The sequence below is a fragment of the Scyliorhinus torazame genome, chromosome 5, assembly GCF_047496885.1.
Source record: "Scyliorhinus torazame isolate Kashiwa2021f chromosome 5, sScyTor2.1, whole genome shotgun sequence".
NCBI lineage: Eukaryota > Metazoa > Chordata > Chondrichthyes > Carcharhiniformes > Scyliorhinidae > Scyliorhinus > Scyliorhinus torazame.
In genome coordinates, this window is record NC_092711.1 from 73,028,778 (window position 1) to 73,051,107 (window position 22,330).

The 22,330-nt window shown below is 46.7% G+C and overlaps 1 protein-coding gene, 1 long non-coding RNA gene and 1 pseudogene across 3 annotated transcripts in view; 2 read left to right on the top strand and 1 right to left on the bottom strand.

Moving 5' to 3' along the window:
* LOC140418438 (uncharacterized) overlaps window positions 1–9,241 on the top strand; it is a 12,172-nt pseudogene extending 2,931 nt beyond the window's left edge.
* The window catches only part of LOC140418441 (uncharacterized), a 16,630-nt gene extending 1,981 nt beyond the window's left edge, over window positions 1–14,649 (bottom strand). Inside the window, exons 1-2 of one of the 2 annotated variants that reach the window (XR_011945041.1) lie at window positions 14,528–14,649; window positions 9,878–9,986 (exon numbers count right to left, since the gene is read on the bottom strand). This is a non-coding gene — a long non-coding RNA (uncharacterized lncRNA). The remainder of the gene's footprint in view (window positions 1–9,877; window positions 9,987–14,527) is intronic. The other variant, XR_011945040.1, reaches the window with a different exon arrangement.
* Window positions 14,650–16,498: 1,849 nt separating this feature from the next.
* LOC140418436 (uncharacterized) lies at window positions 16,499–22,274 on the top strand. Its single transcript, XM_072501910.1, has 2 exons — window positions 16,499–16,768; window positions 18,350–22,274. Exon 2 carries the CDS (start codon window positions 18,458–18,460, stop codon window positions 19,829–19,831), a length of 1,374 nt encoding a protein of 457 aa, XP_072358011.1. The 5' UTR covers window positions 16,499–16,768; window positions 18,350–18,457; the 3' UTR covers window positions 19,832–22,274.
* Window positions 22,275–22,330: the final 56 nt, after the last annotated feature.

A 22,330-nucleotide genomic window follows, 5' to 3' on the forward strand; every position in this document is an offset into this window, starting at 1 on the left:
CATGAATAGTGTTTCCATTTGAGATCATGGGGAAACCTGTGAGTGGAGCCAGAGGATATTGGTTGGGTGTTGAATGAACACTTTACATCTGTCTTCACTGAAGGAATCTTTTAATATTATTGGACTACGCCAAGTTGTTAGATTCCTACTATTATTTGACTGTAAAGTTGAAGGAATTTCTAGTATTCCTACTATTCGGTTACCAGGAGCACTTTGCGATTATTGGACCTCAGCAGAAATAGCAGTTAAAACGTCTCGGGTGCCAAAAGGAATTCTTTTATTTTTCTTCTATTGATTACAATTTGAAAGTGATTTAAAAGGCAATGCGTAGACAATTTGAAGCTTTCAGAGAATTACAGACATTATCTTTTTGCTTAGGCAGACAGCTCGAAAGTAACTTTTAAAAGGTCAAAGTCTGAAAATGAAATATGAAGAGAGAGAGAGCTAATCTTCAGCTAAACTCAAACTCAAAAACACTACATCACTACAAAGACAGACTGACTAAACAGACAGACTGACTAGACAGGCAGACTGACTAGACAGGCAGACTGACTAGACAGGCAGACTGACTAGACAGGCAGACTGACTAGACAGGCAGACTGACTAGACAGGCAGACTGACTAGACAGGCAGACTGACTAGACAGGCAGACTGACTAGACAGGCAGACTGACTAGACAGGCAGACTGACTAGACAGGCAGACTGACTAGACAGGCAGACTGACTAGACAGGCAGACTGACTAGACAGGCAGACTGACTAGACAGGCAGACTGACTAGACAGGCAGACTGACTAGACAGGCAGACTGACTAGACAGGCAGACTGACTAGACAGGCAGACTGACTAGACAGGCAGACTGACTAGACAGGCAGACTGACTAGACAGGCAGACTGACTAGACAGGCAGACTGACTAGACAGGCAGACTGACTAGACAGGCAGACTGACTAGACAGGCAGACTGACTAGACAGGCAGACAGACTGACTAGACAGGCAGACTGACTAGACAGGTAGACTGACTAGACAGGCAGACTGACTGACTAGACAGACAGACTGACTGGACAGACAGACTGACTGGACAGGCAGACTGACTGGACAGGCAGACTGACTGAACAGGCAGACTGACTGAACAGACAGACTGACTGAACAGACAGACTGACTGAACAGACAGACTGACTGAACAGACAGACTGACTGAACAGACAGACTGACTGAACAGACAGACTGACTGAACAGACAGACTGACTGAACAGACAGACTGACTGAACAGACAGACTGACTGAACAGACAGACTGACTGGACAGACAGACTGACTGAACAGACAGACTGACTGAACAGACAGACTGACTGGACAGACAGACTGACTGAACAGACAGACTGACTGAACAGACAGACTGACCGAACAGACAGACTGACCGAACAGACAGACTGACCGAACAGACAGACTGACCGAACAGACAGACTGACCGAACAGACAGACTGACCGAACAGACAGACTGACTAGACAGACAGACTGACTGAACAGACAGACTGACTGACTGACTGAACAGACTGACTGACTGACTGAACAGACTGACTGACTGACTGAACAGACTGACTGACTGAACTGACTGAACAGACTGACTGACTGAACAGACTGACTGACTGAACAGACTGACTGAACAGACTGACTGACTAAAAATGGTGGGGCAAAACTTTTTCAGTTATACCCTTTCATATCTGTCCAAAGTCATCTAATCACACCCCAATATAATCCTAATTGGTTTGGGTTAGACTCAAACACATTTGATTTGACGGCAAGCCGTCCATGTTCAATGTGCAACATGAGCTTTTAATTGTTTCATGTCTGTATGTTATGGAATGTGATATTTGATCCAATGTTTTATCCATTAAAATGTTTTGGCCTAATAAGCAATGGAATGTGGTTCACGCTGTAATCACTAATGGCCTAAAAAGAGAACAATAGAGCTTTAGTTACTGGCCTCTTGTCACCTCGTTGCCATGGAATTCAGTCCTTGACAGCAGCATAGTGTCAAACTGTCTTGCAACTGTGCTGTTTTAATCTATGATGGAATTGTGCTGTTTCATGTATCTATTGAAGCTATATGTTTTGAGATGAACTGAGGTTATGGGTGCTGAAATTCTCATTTTTAAATGGGTATTTAAAACTGGGGCTAAATATTTATGCTTAAACAGGTATCTTTTACCTATACTAGTTGTATTAGAAATACCTGGCTTCTACATTCACCCAAGAGAATGAGGAGGTAGATATGGAACTCGGGCAGAGAGACTGAAGATCCTGAGCAAATTGACATAGGGAGTGACATGGTATTGGAGGTGCTGGCAGGTTTAAAACTGGACCGGATGAGTTGTGCCCTAGACTGCTGTGGGAGGCGAGGGAAGATATTGCAGGGGCTCTGACCCAAATTTTTAATTCCTCTCTGGCCACGGGGGAATTGCCAGAGGAATGGAGATCAGCTAATGTGCTCCTACTGTTTAAGAAAGGTTGTAGAGATAAGCCAGGGAACTGCAGACCAATGAGTCTCACATCAGTGGCAGGGAAAATATTGGAGAGAATTCTGAAGGAGAGAATCTACTTGCCTCTCCAGGCAAGATTTGATCAGAAATAGCCAGCATGGCTTTGTTAGAGGGAGGTCATGCCTAACAAATTTGATTGAATTTTGTGAGCAGGTGACGAGTATAGATGTAGTTTACATGGACTTCAACCAGCCTTTGACTTGTAAGAACATAAAGACATAGGAGCAGAATTAGGCCATTCGGCCCATCGAGTCTGTTTTACTGTTCAATCATGGCTGATATGTCTTCTCCCCATACACCGGATCATGTTATTGATCAAGAACCTATCTATCTCTGTCTTAAAAACACAGTGATTTGGAGAGCACGGTGGAGTAGTGGTTAGCGTTGCTGCCTCACGGCGCCATGGTCCCAGGTTCAATCCCGACTAGGTCACTGGCCATGTGGGGTTCTCCCCATGTTTGTGTGGGTTTCGCCCCCACAACCCAAAGATGTGCAGGGTAGGTGGATTGGCCATGCTAAATTGCACCTTAATTGCAAAAAATGAATTGGGTACTCTGAATTTATTTTAAAATTAAAAAAAATAATGACAGTGATTTGGCCTCCTCAACTGACAGTGAGGTTTCTGTAAATTTACAGGATACTGGAAGTGGAGGTTGAACAGACGGGAAACGCAAACCAAACGTCACATCACGATCTGACCGAGTCACTCAGTTCATTGGAAACCAAATTTCAGCAGCATCTGGGTGTGGAAGGTAAAAGGTTTGTCTGTTCTGTCTGTGAGGGAAGATTTCAGGTCTCAGTGTGACTGGAAAAGCCCCAAGATTCACAAACCCTCGTTCGGCCAAACCTGGAGAACTGTGTTCAGTTCTGGGCAACAAACCTGAGGAAGGACAGAATGGCCTCGGAGGGAGTTAGCTCAGATTTACCTGAGTGATATCTGAACCCCCCGGGGTTAAATTACAAAATTAGATTACACAACAGAGTCAGAGACATGATGGCACAAAGAAGGGCATTTGGCCCATTGAATCCATGCTAGCTCTCTGGAGCAGTCCAGTCAGTCCCATTCCACTGCTCCCTGTATCCTCGCAGGTTCATTTCCCTCAAATGTCTATTCAATTTCCTTTTGAAATCAAATCATTCATTGTTTCTATTTTCAAACTCCCTCATAGGCAGCAAGTTTCAGGTCATTGCCGCTCGCTGTGTAAAAACATACATCTCATATCACCTCCATTTCACTTTAGTAATGGAGAGGGATAGGTGCGTGCAACAGGGCAAGATTTACAATTGGGGGAAGGGTAAATACGATGTTGTCAGACAAGAATTGAAGTGCATAATTTGGGAACATAGGCTGTCAGGGAAGGACACAAGTGAAATGTGGAACTTGTTCAAGGAACAGGTACTACGTATCCTTGATATGTATGTCCCTGTCAGGCAGGGAAGAGATGGTCGAGTGAGGGAACCATGGTTGACAAGAGAGGTTGAATGTCTTGTTAAGAGGAAAAAGAAGACTTGTGTAAGGCTGAGGAAACAAGATTCAGACAGGGTGTTAGAGGGATACAAGATAGCCAGGAGGGAACTGAAGAAAGGGATTAGGAGAGCTAAGAGAGGGCATGAACAATCTTTGGCGGGTAGGATCAAGGAAAACCCCAAGAGACATAGATATGTGAGAAATATGAGAATGACTAGAGAGGGTAGGTCCGATCAAGGACAGTAGCGGGAGATTGTGTATTGAGTCTGAAGAGATAGGAGAGGTCTTGAACGAGTACTTTTCTTCTGTATTTACAAATGAGAGGGGCCATATTGTTGGAGAGGACAGTGTGAAACAGACTGGTAAGCTCGAGGAGATACTTGTTAGGAGGGAAGATGTGTTGGGCATTTTGAAAAACTTGAGGATAGACAAGTCCCCCGGGCCTGACGGGATATATCCAAGGATTCTATGGGAAGCAAGAGATGAAATTGCAGAGCCGTTGGCAATGATCTTTTCGTCCTCACTGCCAACAGGGGTGGTACCAGGGGATTGGAGAATGGCGAATGTTGTGCCCCTGTTTAAAAAAGGGACTAGGGATAACCCTGGGAATTACAGGCCAGTTAGTCTTACTTCGGTGGTAGGCAAAGTCATGGAAAGGGTACTGAAGGATAGGAATTCTGAGCATCTGGAAAGACACTGCTTGATTAGGGATAGTCAGCACGGATTTGTGAGGGGTAGGTCTTGCCTTACAAGTCTTATTGAATTCTTTGAGGAGGTGACCAAGCATGTGGATAAAGGTAAAGCAGTGGATGTAGTGTACATGGATTTTACTAAGGCATTTGATAAGGTTCCGCATGGTAGGCTACTGCAGAAAGTAAGGAGGCATGGGATAGTGGGAAATGTGGCCAGTTGGATAACGAACTGGCTAACCGATAGAAGTCAGAGAGTGGTGGTGGATGGCAAATATTCAGCCTGGATCCCAGTTACCAGTGGCGTACCGCAGGGATCAGTTCTGGGTCCTCTGCTGTTTGTGATTTTCATTAATGACTTGGATGAGGGAGTTGAAGGGTGGGTCAGTAAATTTGCAGATGATACGAAGATTGGTGGAGTTGTGGATAGTGAGGAGGGCTGTTGTCGGCTGCAAAGAGACATAGATAGGATGCAGAGCTGGGCTGAGAAGTGGCAGATGGAGTTTAACCGTGAAAAGTATGAGGTTGTCCATTTTGGAAGGACAAATATGAATGTGGAATACAGGGTTAATGGTAGAGTTCTTGGCAATGTGGAGGAGCAGAGAGATCTTGGGGTCTATGTTCATATATCTTTGAAAGTTGCCACTCAAGTGGATAGAGCTGTGAAGAAGGCCTATGGTGTGCTAGCGTTCATTAACAGAGGGATTGAATTTAAGAGCCGTGAGGTGATGATGCAGCTGTACAAAACTTTGGTAAGGCCACATTTGGAGTACTGTGTACAGTTCTGGTCGCCTCATTTTAGGAAGGATGTGGAAGCTTTGGAAAAGGTGCAAAGGAGATTTACCAGGATGTTGCCTGGAATGGAGAGTAGATCTTACGAGGAAAGGTTGAGGGTGCTAGGCTTTTCTCATTAGAACGGAGAAGGATGAGGGGCGACTTGATAGAGGTTTATAAGATGATCAGGGGAATAGATAGAGGAGACAGTCAGAGACTTTTTCCCCGGGTGGAACAAATCATTACAAGGGGACATAAATTTGAGGTGAATGGTGGAAGATATAGGGGGGAATGTCAGAGGTAGGTTCTTTACCCACAGAGTAGTGGGGGCATGGAATGCACTGCCTGTGGAAGTAGTTGAGTCGGAAACATTAGGGACCTTCAAGCAGCTATTGGATAGGTACATGGATTACGGTAAAATAATAAAGTGTAGATTTATTTGTTCTTAAGGGCATCACGGTAGCATTGTGGATAGCACAATTGCTTCACAGCTCCAGGGTCCCAGGTTCGATTCCGGCTTGGGTCACTGTCTGTGCGGAGTCTGCACATCCTCCCCGTGTCTGCGTGGGTTTCCTTCGGGTGCTCCGGTTTCCTCCCACAGTCCAAAGATGTGCAGGTTAGGTGGATTGGCCATGATAAATTGCCCTTAGTGTCCAAAATTGCCCTTAGTGTTGGGTGGAGGTGTTGACCTTGGGTAGGGTGCTCTTTCCAAGAGCCGGTGCAGACTCAGTGGGCCGAATGGCCTCCTTCTGCACTGTAAATTCAATGATAATCTATGATTAATCTAGGACAAAGGTTCGGCACAACATCGTGGGCCGAAGGGCCTGTTCTGTGCTGTATTTTTCTATGTTCTATCTCCTGTACCTTTTACATACAAACTAGGAACTGGCCACTCGGCCCCTCGAACTTGCTCAGCATTCAATACGATTGCGGCTGATCTCATTCTAACCTCAACTCCACATTCCTGCCTACCCCTGATGACCTTTCACCCCCTTGCTCATCAAGAATCTATCCAGCTCTGCCTTAAAAATATTCAAGGACTCTGCTTCCACTGCCTTTTCCGGCAGGCGTTCCAAAGTTTTCCAACTCTCGAGAAAGAAATCCTCATCTCCATCTTAAATGGGTGACTCCTTATTTTGCAACAGTGATGCCCTCGTTCTAGATTCTCCCACAAGAGGAAACATCTTCTCCACATCCACCCTGTCAAGACCCCTCAGGATCTTCTATAATTCAATCCAGGCTTTACCCAAACCTTTAAATCTGTGTCCCGACTGCTTGTACGACCAGTGAATGGAAATAGAGTTTCTTTGTCCACCCGATGGAAACCTGGCGTAATCTTGTGTCCCTGAATCAAATCTCCCCTCAACCTCCTTTGCTGGAACCATTCTGGGAAACCTTCTCCAAGAACCTTCACATCCTTCCTGAAGAGTGGTGACCAGAGCTTTATAAAGATTCATAGAATAGAATTAGAACCATAGAATTCTGCAGTACAGAAGGAGGCCATTCAGCCTATCAAGTCTGCACCTATTCTCTGAAAGGTCGATGCTACCACTCCCACGTCGACGCTACCACCAAGAAAGCACAACAGCGCCTATACTTCCTCAGGAAACTAAGGAAATTTGGCATGTCCACATTAACCCTTACCAACTTTTACAGATGCACCATAGAAAGCATCCTATCAGGCTGCATCACAGCCTGGTATGGCAACTGCTCGGCCCAGGACCACAAGAAACTTCAGAGAGTCTTGAACACCACCCAGTCCGTCACACAAACCTGCCTCCCATCCATTGACTCCATCTACACCTCCCGCTGCCTGGGGAAAGTGGGCAGCATAATCAAAGATCCCTCCCACCCGGCTTTCTCACTCTTCCAACTTCTTCCATCGGGCAGGAGATACAGAAGTCTGAGAACATGCACGAACAGACTCAAAAACAACTTCTTCCCCACTGTCACCAGACTCCTAAATGACCCTCTCATGGACTGACATCATTAACTACAGCCTGTATGCTTCATCCGATGCCAGTGCTTGTGTAGTTACATCGTATATCTTGTGTTGCCCTATTATGTATTTTCTTTTATTCCCTTTTCTTCCCATGTACTTAATGATCTGTTGAGCTGCTCGCAGAAAAATACTTTTCACTGTACCTCGGTACACGTGACAAACAAATCCAATCCAATCGAAAGGACACCCTGCCTAGGCCCACACCCCTACCCTCTCCCTGTAACCCCATAGCCCCACCTAACCTGTACATCCCTGGACACTAAGGGGCAATTTATCAAGGCCAATCCACCGAAGTTGTCCTTCTTTAGACTGTTGGAGGAAACCTGAGCACCGGGTGGAAACCCACACAGGGAGAAAGTGCAAACTCCAGACACACAGTCACCAAGGTCGGAATTGAACCCAGGTCCCTGGCGCTGTGAGGCTGCAGTGCTAATCACTGTGCCACCAGAAGCATAGTTTTGGTATCAATATTACTGTTCATGAAGCTCAAGATCGAATTTGCTTTGCCAACTACTCTCTTAATATGACTTGTAGATACACAAAATCCCTCTTCACCTCTTTCTCTCTCCTCCCAAAGAGGCCAGTTGTGTTTTATGACAATCCAGTTTTCATGGTCACTTTTTCCCAGTGCCGGCCCCACAAATGACCAGATTCATTCAGCTCAATTTCACAACCTGCCTTTGTGTTTTTGTGGGTTCTCTCTCACTCCCTATTTTCTGTTTTCAATCAGTTTCACAGGGTGTTCGAAGGGGAGGCTTCAAAGTTTGGAAACGCAAACCAAGCATCACATCAGGTTCTGACAGAGTCCTCAATTTATCATATCCTGAATATCATCGTACTTTGAACATGGAAGGAAAAAGCATCGCTCACAGTGGAGAAAAAGCGTACATGTGTTGTGTGTGTGGACGAGGATTCACTCGATCATCAGGCCTCGCAAGACACAAATGCAGTCACACTGAGGAGAAACCGTGGAAATATGGGGACTGTGGGAAAGGATTCATTTCCCCATCCAAGCTGGAAACTCATTGATGCAGTCACACTGGAGAGAGACCATTCACCTGCTCCGAGTGTGGGAAGGGATTTACTATTTCAGGCCACTTGCTGTGTCACCAGCGAGTTCACACTGATGAGAGACCATTTCAATGTCCAGACTGCGGGAAGTGCTATAAAAGTTCTGGGGAACTGATGCGCCATCAACGTATTCACACTGATGAGAGACCGTTTAGGTGCTCTCACTGCGGGACTCGGTTCAGACAATCATCTCACCTCACTGTACATCAGCGAATTCACGCTGGGGAGAGACCATTCGCCTGCTCCAAGTGTGGGAAGAGATTCACTCAGTCATCTGACTTGCAGAGACACCACCCAGTTCACACTGATGAGAGACCATTCAGATGCTCTCACTGCGGGACTGGGTTCAGACAATCCTCTCACCTCACTGTACATCAGCGAATTCACACTGGGGAGAGGCCGTTCACCTGCTCCGATTGTGGGAAGGGATTCACTCAATCATCCAACCTGCTGAGTCACCAGCGAATTCACACTGGGGAGAGACCGTTCACCTGCTTCGAGTGTGGGAAGGGATTCACCACTTCATCCCACCTGCAGAGACACCAACGAGGCCACAAGTAACCACAGTGATTGGATTTTGCTGTTGCTCACATTCAGGACTGAATCATGTTCATTTAGGTCTCTTTCTGCTGATAACAAACTCCGGCCCATTTACAGAGGCTAATATTCTGGCTAAAAGTCAAATAAATTAGATTTCTGTTAAATACGCAGTGTTGAAACTTTTTAATATCTCTGACACAAGTTAATTCCTTTTGAAGTACTCTCGCTCTCCCCCGTCTCTTCCATCCTCACCTCCAACAAGAAGTGTGAGGAGCTTGTGGAGCTTCTTTGTGACTGAGATTGAGTAAATCCGATCAGCTGCCTCTGCTGCTTTCCTCCCTTCCACGAGCCCACCGGACCAAACTGTCTCTAAATTTCATCCTTTCCTGAGCCCTGAGCCCACATCTTTCTCTAGTTTCTCTCTCATCTCCCCTCATGCCCTCTCAGAGCTCATCTTGTCCATGAGACCCAGCTCCTGCTCCATCGACACTATTCCCACTGAGCTACTGATCAGCCAACTACCCTGTGTCCATGGATATTGTCAACATTTCTCTCTCTTCAGGTACTGTCCCTCTGTCCTTCAAATCTGCCATCATCACCCCCTCAATAAAACAAACCCTTGCCCCTGCCATCCTTACAAATTATTGCCCCAACTTCAATCTCCCTCTCTTCTTCAAACCTTTCAACATTTTGTCATCTCCCAAAGCCTTGTCCATCTTTCCCAGAATTCCCATGTTTGATTCCTTCAATCAGGTCTCTGCCCTGTCACAGTGAAATACAAGAGACAAACAGAATCTTACCCGGAGAGAAAGACAGACAATCCGGGAGCTTGGATCCAACACGGATATGTTCATAAGACCAGAAGACAAGGGTAGCAGCACAGTCTTTATCGAGAGACAACAATACCTGCTGGAGACAGACAGACAACTAAACAACACGAATCACAACACCAAGCTACCTAGACCCATATACCCGAGACAGGAAGGAGAATTGGAGATGGACCGGAAGAACTCAAAGACTCCAGAAACATTAACCAAAAACAACAGGTACAACCAAGGAAGTTCTACCTGTTCCCTAAAATACCCAAACACATAGACTGTACCAGGGAAATACCCCCAGACAGACCCACCGGATCAGACGGAGAGCGAAAGTCCAACAGAATCATAGAATTTACAGTGCAGAAGGATGCCATTCGGCCCATCAAGCCTGCACCACCCTCGGAAAGAGCACCCTACTTAAGTCCATGCCTCCACCCTATCCCAGTAACTCCACCTAACCTTTTTTTGGACACTAAGGGGCAATTTAGCATAGCCAATCTACCTAACCTGTACATCTTTGGATGGTGGGTGAAAACTGGAACACAACGGAGGGAACCCACGCAGACACAGGGAGAATGTGCAAACTCCACATTGAATTGAACCCGGGACCCAAGCACAAAATGCTGCCAGGAATCAGCAAGTCAGTTTAAGTCTGTGTGAAACTCAAACTTCATTCACACAAAGCCCGCAGTGTGATTGGCTGGAGGACCAGAGTCCATCCGGTCCTCCAATCCTTCCCATTGGTCAACACATCTCAGGCAGGAAATGAGGTTTCGGAACCCGCGCCCACGTGGCCAATGGGAAGAACTCAAAGGATGCAGAGTCTCAGCCAATGAGGGAGATCCAGATCAGTCCCGCCCCACATTCACTCTGATTGGCTGGAGGATCAGCCGCTCGTGCTCGGTCCTCCAGTCCCGCCCCCTGTTCTATTGGTCTGGAGTCGCCCTCAATCACCCCCGGGCATTGTGATCCGGAGCACGCGCAGTGCGGCTGCTGGACATGGATTTCGCCACTTGTTTGTCCCGGAGAAGCAGAGTCGGCGTCAGGCGGTGGGTGGGAGGATTTGGAAACACTTTGTGGATCCGCAAACCCTTCACAATCATTGTCAGCTCCCTGGTTTGCAGCTGCGGGGCTTCTCCCTCCCTCCCGGGAACAGGCCCAGGTTAACGGGCACCATCCTGCTTCAGCCACTGGAGGATGGTTCACACCAGAGGATGGGGGAGGAAGGGTAATAAATAAAAGCTTCCACTTTGCACTCAAATCAATGAGGACTCTGATCTCTGGCAAGGAAGGAAACCCTGGGGGGTGGACGGGGCCGATTCACAAACACCCGCTGGAGGCCCCAAACCCCCAATAAAGAACCTGCAGCCCCTGGATTTCCAGCTCTGGGGGATTGGTGGCTTCAAGTGCAGCCATCTTGGTAAAGGAACATAGAGTGGGTGGGGCTTCAGGGTCCCAATGACCAGGAGGCAAAATGATGATTGATTAATTGATTTTATTCTCACTTTGCACAGAGGGGGTTGAGAACTGATCCCAGCCAGAGGGGAGGGAGGGGGTGAGCTGTAAGGAAAAGAATTGTGAAGGTGGTGTGCAGGATTTGCCGGGCTGACCAACTCTCATGGTGAAAATTAAGGTCCAGCCTGCACTGAAAGGCTGGCGTTCTGCCAGAGCTGGGACCAGTCCGCCTGGCTAAGTGTCTGCCAGAGCTGTTGGAACACAGAAACAGTAAGGAACATGATCCTGTGCATTGAGAAAGGTACAATTTGTATGACAGACAACATCCAGGCAGCATGCAGCCTGGGACAGAGGACACAAATACATTCAGTAAAATATGGGACTGTTAGTCACCCTGGGATTTGCATCCAGCAAGGGAGGTGAGAGAGTGCATGGGATTAGGATTTACTGCTTTACAGGTACAAATGAAGAAAATATCTTTCATGGAAAATAGAATTATATGTTCAATATTTCTCAAGTTTTGTGAACTCCTTTTCCAGGGTAATAGATTTGGTAGATTTACAAACAGGAAGCTCGAACTGCATGGTCTGACAAAGTCACTGAGTCACCACGGCCTCAATATCATCAGAAATTGAATTCCGGAGGAGACATGTTTGTGTGTTCTGTCTGTGCGACACCATTTATAACATCTTTGACTGGAAAAGCATCAAGACAAACACTGGAGTGAGTGTTCCAGTACACTGACTGTACAAAGAGCTTTAAACAGTTAAACCGCCTGTTAAAATCATCGCACGATTTGCAAAGGGAAAGAAGCGTACTCGTGCTGTGTGTGCGGACAAAGCTTCAACTGATTGTCCAAACTGGAGAGATACGAGGAAACAGGCGCCATGGAGAAACCGTGGAAATGTGAGGACTGGGGGAAAGGATTCAGTTCTTCATCCCGGCTGGAAACCCATTGACGCGTTCACACTGGGGAAAGGCCATCTGTTCTGTGTGTGAGAGGAGATTCACTCAGTCCCAACACCGCTGAGACACCAGCGAGTTCACAAGTGAGTGCAGGGACGGGAATCTGCTGTTTTGCTGCTGCTAATCACATCCAGGATTGATAGTCTGACAATATCTGGTTTGATTCTGCTGATGTTAACAATCTCTTCAACTGGCTGCAGTTTAATATTCTGGAGATGTCACTGATTTTAAAAATGCCCCTTTTTAAAAGCAGCGCCTGTGATTTTTCTCCTTAATTCAAGAACTCTCAACAGGAGCACCTTTACAGTAAAATTATGAACTTGTACTTCAATCCTAAATTGATCTTTGATGCAAATCCGTGTCTGAACGGTTCCACTGATCAACATCTCCAATCAGCAGGTTAATCTTTCCTGACAATTCTTACTGACTTCGTCAGTGTTATGTCCATTAGGAAATTAAATTGTGAAGGAAGCAAAACAAAACAGTTAAATATTTTACAGGCACTGTGGAAATGTATATAATCACTGAACATCAACATTGTTATTGATGAAGTTTGGATCACGGAGTTGAATCATTTCTGACACAGCAGCAGCAACATTTGGTAACGGTGGAACAAAGAACAAAGAAAAGTACAGCACAGGAACAGGCCCTTCGGCCCTCCAAGCCTGTGCCGACCATGCTGCCCGACTAAACTACAATCTTCTACACTTCCTGGGTCCGTATCCCTCTATTCCCATCCTATTCATGTATTTGTCAAGATGCCCGTAAATGTCACTATCGTTGCTGCTTCCACCACCTCCTCCGGTAGCGAGTTCCAGGCATCCCCTACCCTCTGTGTAAAAAAACTTGCCTCGTACATCTACTCTAAACCTTGCTCCTCGCACCTTAAACCTATGCCCCCTAGTAATTGACCCCTCTACCCTGGGGAAAAGCCTCTGACTATCCACTCTGTCTGTGCCCCTCATAATTTTGTAAACCTCTATCAGGTCGCCCCTCAACCCCCGTCGTTCCAGTGAGAACAAACCAAGTTTATTCAACCGCTCCTCATAGCTAACGCCCTCCATACCAGGCAACATTCTGGTAAATCTCTTCTGCACCCTCTCTAAAGTCTCCACATCCTTCTGGTAGTGTGGTGACCAGAATTGAACACTATACTCCCAAGTGTGGCCTAACTAAGGTTCTATACAGCTGCAACATGACTTGCCAATTTTTATACTCAATGCCCCGGCCAATGAAGGCAAGCATGCCGTATGCCTTCTTGACTACCTTCTCCACCCGTGTTGCCCCTTTCAGTGTCCTGTGGACCTGTACACCTAGATCTCTCTGACTTTCAATACAGACTGGTTTGAGAGCCACTTAACAGAGATGACCTGTCATTGAAGCAAAAAGTAAAGCTGACCTGATGTACAACTTAAACCTAACAGCCAGAACAGTGTTTTTCAAACTTTTTTTCCAGGGACCCATTTTTACCAACCGGCCAACCTTAGGGACCCACGCCGGCCGACCTTCGCGACCCACCATTTTCTCTTACCTTGTTTGCTGCTGACAAAATGGAGGACTCTCAATCGGGCCCAAAGCACGTGAGGTCGGCATTCGGGGGGCGTGACCTGCTCTCTACCTCCCTTCAGGCAGGAAGATTACATAGAATTTTTTTTAAAAAATCTTCTGTGACTCCGATTGCACAAATGCATGGGCAAAAGCCGCAGCAGCCAGCTTTTAACAATGTTGGCTGTGAGCGGCCTTCAAAAAGACCGTGACCATATTTTTAAAAATGCAGGCGCACTGCATGTGTGTGCCTGCTTATCGGTGCGCGTGAGCAAACTTCTCCGCTTGCGTACCGATGAGCGGGGACGCATGGGCAGTGACGCATGGGCAGTGTGGTCTCTTTTTTTATATGGTCGTGGCCTTTTTGAAGGCCGCTCGCAGCTGGCATTGTTGAAAGCCGGCTGCTGCAGCTGTTGCCCACAAATCTGCACAATCGGGAGTGCCGCGACGGACGGCTCCGTGACTCCCCCACCCGCGGTCACGAAAATGCCTGAGCTAGAACACCATCTCGTGAAAGTAGCCAATTTAGTTCTGTAAAAGACAGGGAGAATGTGTGAAATAATCGCTGGATCAGTCTACATCACAAAATGTGAATTGCCTCTGAAATCTACTGTGTTTGATGGGATCAAGACATCACTTGTTTCTGCTTTCACCAAGGTTGCCCACCTGAAATCAGCAGATGGTGAAGTTCTCACTGCCAGAAGTAAACAGATGTCCCGTTGGGTTGAACATGACTGTGAGCTGTACTCCTGTGAGACGGACACCTCCCAGTCTCTGTTTGACTCTCTTGCAGCTTCCTGTCCTGGTTGAGTTGGACAAGGAACCCTCATCACTTGAGCTGGAAAAGGCCCTTGGTTACGAAGCAAGCAGAAAGGCATCCGGCAAAGTTGGAATTCCAGCTGAACTGCTCACACACAGAAAGTTCCATCGAATATCACACCTTCCTTACCACAGCCGTCTCTTGGGAGGTAGAATCCATTTCATAGAAAATGTGTGACGCAAAAATCATCACATTTTCAAAAACAGCAGTGACAGTGGAGACTGCAACATCTGCAGGGCCATCTCACTCCTTAACAATGCTGAGAAGACCTTCACTAAAGTCATGTTTAAAAGATTCATCGACGTGCAGACTGAGTGTATCCAGAAGCACAGTGCAGTTTCTGTGCTGATAGATCTACAGTGAACATGATCTTCTCCACACACCAGCTACAAGAGAAGAGAACAATTGGGATTTGATCTAAAGTGTCAGTGTTGAGAAAGTGAAATCTCAGCAGGGTGGATGACTGAGCGAATCCCTTGCCACACACACAGCAGGTGAATGGTCTCTCCCCAGTGTGAACACGCTGATGATCCAACAGTTTGCATAACTGAGCGAACGTCACCCCACACTCAGGACAGGTGAATGGTTTCTCTCCAGTGTGCATTCTCTGGTGTATCAGAAGGCTGGATAACTGAGCAAATTCCTTCCCACACTCGGAGCAAGTGAACGGCCTCTCCCCAGTGTGAACTCGCTGGTGTGTCAGAAGATTAAATTTGTTTTTAAAGCTCTTCTCACAATCGGAACATTTGAAAGGTCTCATGTCAGAGTGAACAAGTTGGTGTGCAGTTAGATGTGTTAGTCGAGTGAATCCCTTTCCACACTCGGAACAGGTGAATGGTCTCTCCCCAGTGTGACTGCGGTGATGAGTTTCCAGTTCAGAAGGGTAACTGAATCCCTTCCCACAAACCCCACATTTCCAGTTTCTCAATGGTGCTGGCGTCCTTGTGTCTCTCCATTTTGGACGATCAGTTGAAGCTTCTTCCACACACAGGACACGTGTACAGTTTATCCTCACTGTCAGGGTGTGATGTTTTTCAGGCTGTGTAACTGGTTAAAGCTCTTTCCACAGTCAGTTCACTGGAACACTCTCACTCGGGTGTGTGTGTCTTTGTGCTTTTCCAGTCACACTGATGGTTGAAATATTTTCCCACAGACAGAACAAACATTTATCCTTCCACATTCAAAAGTTGATGACATTCAGATCCTGATCAATTGAGTGATTGTCAGATCTTGATGTGATGATTGATTTGAGCTTCCAGTCTGTCAATCCATTCCTTGTAACCCTGTAAAATCAGTTTACACAGGTCAGAAATTCAGAACAGATAATTCTCGTCCCTGGGGAGTAATTGTTTCTCTCATTTCCCAAAGCTGCAAATCCCAGTCCCACAGTTTCCCCTTCCCACAAACTCACCACAATGGTTTCAAGGTCATTAATACGGAATGGAGTTTTGAATTTCAGATTATTCACTGAATTTAAATTCGACCATCTACGTTACATCAGTGTGAGTGCAGGATAGAAATTGCCCCCATTCTCTCCTCCTGCTCCAGGATCAGTAAAGTGAGTTAAAGATAATTTCTCCTGAACAAATCCATTGCTGCATTTCCTTCCTGAAGCCACATTTGTCCACTGGGGCCTGGCACCGGGAGAAAGCGGCAGCTGCCGTTGTGTTGGGTGTTGAGGCGGTGCCGCCAGTTTGTTAATGGGGGTGTTGAGGCCTCCACTGGGTGTTTGTGAAGCCTCCCCTCCCACCCACTGCCCTTAACGCTGCCTCCGCTTATCCGCCTGAAGATGCGACAAAGAAGAGTCTGTCCCTGGACATGAGCCTCACTGCGCATGCTCCACATCACAATGTCAGGGGTGTGGTTGATAAAGCTTTGGGCCAATAGAAAGAGGGGGCGGGTCTGGAGGACCGAGCGGGAGAGGCTGATCCTCCAACCAATCGGATTGAATGAGGGGGCGGGGCCGGGCTGTGAGTGACGCAGGTGCAGTTACGGTTATGGTGATGTGGTAATGTTGACGGTTTTTTCTTCGGTCCGCGACCGGTAAACGGAAAATTGCGGAAAGCAGTCACCGATTGATCTGCCAGGTGTGTGGAGTATTTTTGTATACATGTTGTGCAAGCACAAACTTCGGAAAAAGTCTTCCCAGTCTCCCATTTGAACAGAGCTGGTCCTCACCTGCCCGGTTTAAAGACCGCCATCTTTAATAGGGGCAATCTGCAGGAGGACGCATGTGCAGTCACCATCTTTGTACGGGGCAATGTTTTCAATGAATGGGGAGTGTATTCTTATAGCGAAAGTGAGATCATTGTAATCACATTAAAGAATCCCGACAGTGCAGAAGGAGGCTATTCGGCCCATCGAGTCTGCACCGACTATCTGAAAGACCACTCGACCAAGGCCCACGTTACCTTTGGGTACTAAGGGTCAATTTAGCATGAAGCAAATCCTGCTCTGTGACTCCCACTCCCTCTTCGGATGTCCTGCCCCATGTGTCCAAAAAACTGCAGGTCTGTGCAGTCACATGAAGACCCATGGCAAAAACACAGACCCTGAGTAGACATCATCCTCAAATCGAGAGACTGCTGATGACTACGGGAAATGTGCAACAGGGAGTATGAGCAGTCATCCTGGACCAGACAGCCAGAGGAAATATTGTGAATTTCTCTGCTTGACTGACCGCAGTAGTGGGAGACGACTATGAGTCAAAGAACAAAGAAATGTACAGCACAGGAACAGGCCCTTCGGCCCTCCAAGCCCGTGCCAACCACGCTGCCCGACTAAACTACAATCTTCTACACTTCCTGGGTCCGTATCCCTCTATTCCCATCCTATTCATGTATTTGTCAAGATGCCCCTTAAATGTCACTATCGTCCCTGCTTCCACCACCTCCTCCGGTAGCGAGTTCCAGGCACCCACTACCCTGATTATGGGGTAGTCATTAGGAGAGTTCAGTCCCGAGGTATCAGAAGAATGGATGACAATCTCAGCAGCAAATGAGCTGAGACTCAGATAGAGTTGAGCGATGTTACTGAGATGAAAATAGTGATAATGTAGATATGTGGCTGGTAGCTCAGTTTGGGTTGAAATATTTTGCCATGACTGAACAGTCTGGTTCAGACTCAGTTACCAGGGAGCGAAATGGAGTCATTGGTGAGGGTATGGACTTTGTAGATGGGTCTGATGACAATGGCTTTGGACTTCACAATATTTATTTGGAGGAAATGTCTGCTCATCCAGTACTGGATATCACAGAATCAGGATGGTGTGTGAGATGGAGAAAAACTAGAGGTGATGGTTTCCACATACACCTGATACCGTGATCCTCTGGGTGGTTAGATTGAGGGTTTGTCAAAATTCTCTCAAGAGATAAATAAAATCCCTCTCTTTTGCCCATTGGTTCTTACACACTGCCCCTTCTCTCTCTTGTCCTCTTCTCCCACATATTGGCCAGAATCCTGTGTGGGCCAAGACTGTGTAGCAGATTTTCTTCCCTGAAAGACATTAGTGAACCAGTTGGGTTTTTTATGATAATCCAGTTTTCATGGTCACTTTTTCCCACTGTCGGCCCCACAAATGACCAGATTCATTCAGCTCAATTTTACAACCTGCCTTTGTGTTTTTGTGGGTTCTCACTCACTCTTTCTGTTTTATATCAATTCCACAGGATATTAGAAGAGGAGATTTGCAGTTGGGAAACTGAACCCAAACATCACATCAGGATCAGACAGAGTTGCCCATTTTATAGGGACCGGAATATTATCGGATTTTGAACATGGAAGGTAAAGGAATCATTCCCAGTGGAGAAGAACTGTACACGTGTTCCGTGTGTGGACGAGGATTCAGACAATCATCTGACCTGTTGATACACAAGCGCAGTCACAATGGGAAGAAACTGTGGAAATGTGCAGTGTGTAGGAAGGGATTCCGATCTCCATCTCATCTTGAAAAGCATTGCCGCATTCACACGGGGAAGAAACCATTCACCTGCTCCGACTGTGGGAAAGGATTCACTCAGTCATCCAACATGCTGAGACACCAGCGAGTTCACACTGCGGAGAGGCCATTCACCTGCTCTGAGTCTGGGAACAGAATCCCTCACTCATCCAACCTGCTGAGACACCAGCGAGTTTACTCTGGGAAGAAGCCATTCACCTGCTCCAAGTGTGGGAAGGGATTCTCAAGGTCATCTAACCTGCTTGCACACCAGCGGGTTCACACCGACGACAGACCCTTTAAATGTCCAGATTGCGGGAAGTGCTATAAAAGTTCTGGGGAACTGATGTCCCATCAACGTGTCCACACTGACGAGAGACCGTTCAGGTGCTCTCACTGTGAGAGTGGGTTCAAGACATCTTTCGCCCTCACCAAACACCAGCGCACTCACACTGATGAGAGACCGTTCAAGTGTTCTCACTGTGGGACAGCGTTCAGGCAATCGAGTGACCTCTCTGTACACCAGCGAACTCACACTGGGGAGAGGCCATTCACCTGCTCCCACTGTGGGAAGGGATTCTCTCACTCATCTAGCATGCTGAGACACCAGCGAGTTCACACTAATGAGAGACCTTTCAACTGCTCCCAGTGTGGGAAGGGATTCAATCAGTCATCCATCCTGCTGCGACACCAGCAAGCTCACACCACTGAGAGACCATTTAAATGTCCAGACTGTGGGAAATGCTACAAAAGTTCTGGGGAACTGATGCGCCATCAACGTGTTCACACTGACGAGAGACCGTTCAGTTGCTCTCACTGTGGGAATAGGTTCAAGACATCGTCTACCCTCACTGCACACCAGCGCACTCACAGTGAGGAGAAACCTTTTAAATGCCAGGACTGTGAGAAATGCTATAAAAGTTCCAGTGAACTGATACGCCATCAACATGCGCACACTGAGGAAAGACCTTTTAAATGCTCAGACTGTGGGAGGTGCTTTAGAAGTTCCACCAATCTGATGTCCCATCAACGTGTTCACACTGACGAGAGACCGTTCAGGTGCTCTCACTGTGGGACTAGGTTCAGAGAATCAGCTCATCTCACCGTACACCAGCGTACTCACACGGGAGAGAGACCGTTCACCTGCTCCAATTGTGGGAAGGGATTCAGTCATTCATCCAACTTGCGGGCACACCAGCGAATTCACAAATGACGACAGTAATTGGATTTTGCTGTCAGTTACATCCAGACATGAACCATGTTCATTGTGCTCTGTTTTTGCTGATGTTAGCACGGTAATATCCGCTGATGGCAGCACGGTAATATCTGCTGATGGCAGCACGGTAGCACAAGTGATTAGCACTGTGGCTTCACAGCACCTGGGTCCCAGGTTCGATTCGCTGCTGGGAATGTCTGCGTGGGTTTCCTCCAGATGCTCCGGTTTCCTCCCACAGTCCAAAGAAATGCAGGTTAGGTAGATTGGCCATGATAAATTGCCCTTAGTGACCAAAAAAGGTTAGGAGGGATTATTGGGTTACAGGGATAGGGTGGAAGTGAGGGTTTAAGTGGGTTGGTGCAGACTCAATGGGCCGAATGGCCTCCTTCTGCACTGTATGTTCTGTGTTAACAAACTTCAGCCGAGTTAATATTCTACATAAATGTGAAATAGGATTTGTGTTAAATGCACACTACGGTCCTTCCTTAAAGGTCTCTCCCTCTCCCCAGTCTCCTCCACCCTCACCTCCAACAACAAGTGTGAGGAGCTCATGGAGCATCTTTGTCAGTAAGAATGAGACAATCTGATCAGCTGCCTCTGCTGCTTTCCTCCCTTCCACTAGCCCACAGGTTAAAACTCTCTCTAGTTCCCCCTTGTCTGACTCTGTGAGCCCACTGCCCGTATCGTTAAAAGCTCCATAGAGTCAGGGATTGTTCCGAGATTGGAATATAGCTCACGTCGTTCCCGTTTTCCAAATCAGAGCCAGGGAATGACAGGTTCAGCAGTGTGACCTCGATTACAGGGAAGGTGCTTGACGGGATGCTTGGAGATATTGTTTCTCATCACTGGGGAAGAGAAGGAACCACTAGAGATGTTCTAGTGACCAATTCACTGAGCAAGTCTTGAGACCTGTTCTTCAGCCCAGACTCACTATGCACATCCGCATGTTAGTTAATCCACGCCTAATAAATAAATCTGTCCACTCACACTGGTATCCCATTATCATGCACACGTTCCCTATGATTACAACCCATTCATAGACTTTCAGGTGATCTTGTCAAAAGTTCAAGGTGGTGTCTGTCTCGAGATCTTTGTTTATCTTAACGGGTTAGAGGGATATGAGGAACATGTTGACAGGTGGATTTGAAACCAGGAAGAGATCAGCCATGATCTGACTGAATGGTGGAGCAGGCTCGAAGTGCTGAATTGCCTGCCTCTGCTCCTAATTCCTATATTCTATCTCCCTCTGAATGGTCCCAGTCTCTTGGGCAGTGGCCAGGCTCACTGTAACAAATGCAGGATTTTGGATATATTAGATTATAAGTATTTGGCAATTTAAGGGTTAACAGCTAGGGTTACAGTGTGTCTGACTGCTGTAGTCATGTTTTTAAAAAGAATCTTGTTTTGCAAGACCAGAAAGTTTTAGGAGCCGGAGGTGAAATTAACCAGTGGAATGTGTTTTCAGTCTGGGGTAATGCAATGTTGTTTGACTCGGGAGAAGCCCTGGGGAGTTAATGTGTTTTCAGCCTGGGGTAATGCAATGCTGTTTTATGAGGGGGAATCCCTGGGGACTTAATGTGTTTTCAGCTTGGGGAGTTAATTTGTTTTTAGCTTGGGATATGATGTCATTGCTGGGTGGAGCTACGGTATTCAAGACATTTTGCGAAAGCATTTTGAGTTGAGGTCTGATCTGGCTACCATTTGGACCACAAGAAAGGTATTTTGCTCTCACTGTAAGATAGTTAAAGGAGAATAATAGTATTTAATGCACGCAGAATTGTATGAGGACAAGGGAAAACAAACCATTTGAAACAGCTTTTTGAAGATTTCCTGCCAGAAGACATCCAGCCAGGCTGACACGGTGGTTAGCACAGCTGTCTCACAGCGCCAGGGACCCGGGTTCAATTCTGACCTTGGGTGACTGTCTGCGTGGAGTTTTCACTTTCTCCCCGTGTCTGTGTGGGCTTCCACCGGGTGCGACAGTTTCCTCCCACAGTCCAAAGATATGCAGGTTCAGTGGATTGGCCACGCAAAAATTGCCCCATGGTGTCCAGAGATGTTCAGGCCAGGTGGGGTTACAGGAATAGGGCAGGCAAGTGTGGCTAGGTAGGGTGCTCTTTCAGAGGGTTGGTGCAGACTCATTGGGCTGAATGGCCTCTTTCTGTACTGTGGGGATTATATAATAGAGTCTGCAGGGTTTCTAACAGGAGTCAAATCTGTTCTGGAAAACTAATATTACTCTGTGCCATTGGCATGTGGGATGGATTGAGAGCTGTAGGGTTTTCCTTTCTTGTTATTTACTTGGGAATATAGATGGTAATTAAGGGTATTTATTGTGTTGAGTAATGTTGTTTACGGGGTCATTGGAAGCTATTTTTGGGTGTGATGTTAAAGTGTTTAATGTTGTGTTAATAATAAAGTTTTGTTTTAAAACACCAAATTTCTATTTCTTTGTGCAATCACTCCTGGTGCAAAGTATTCTTTTTGCACAACCTT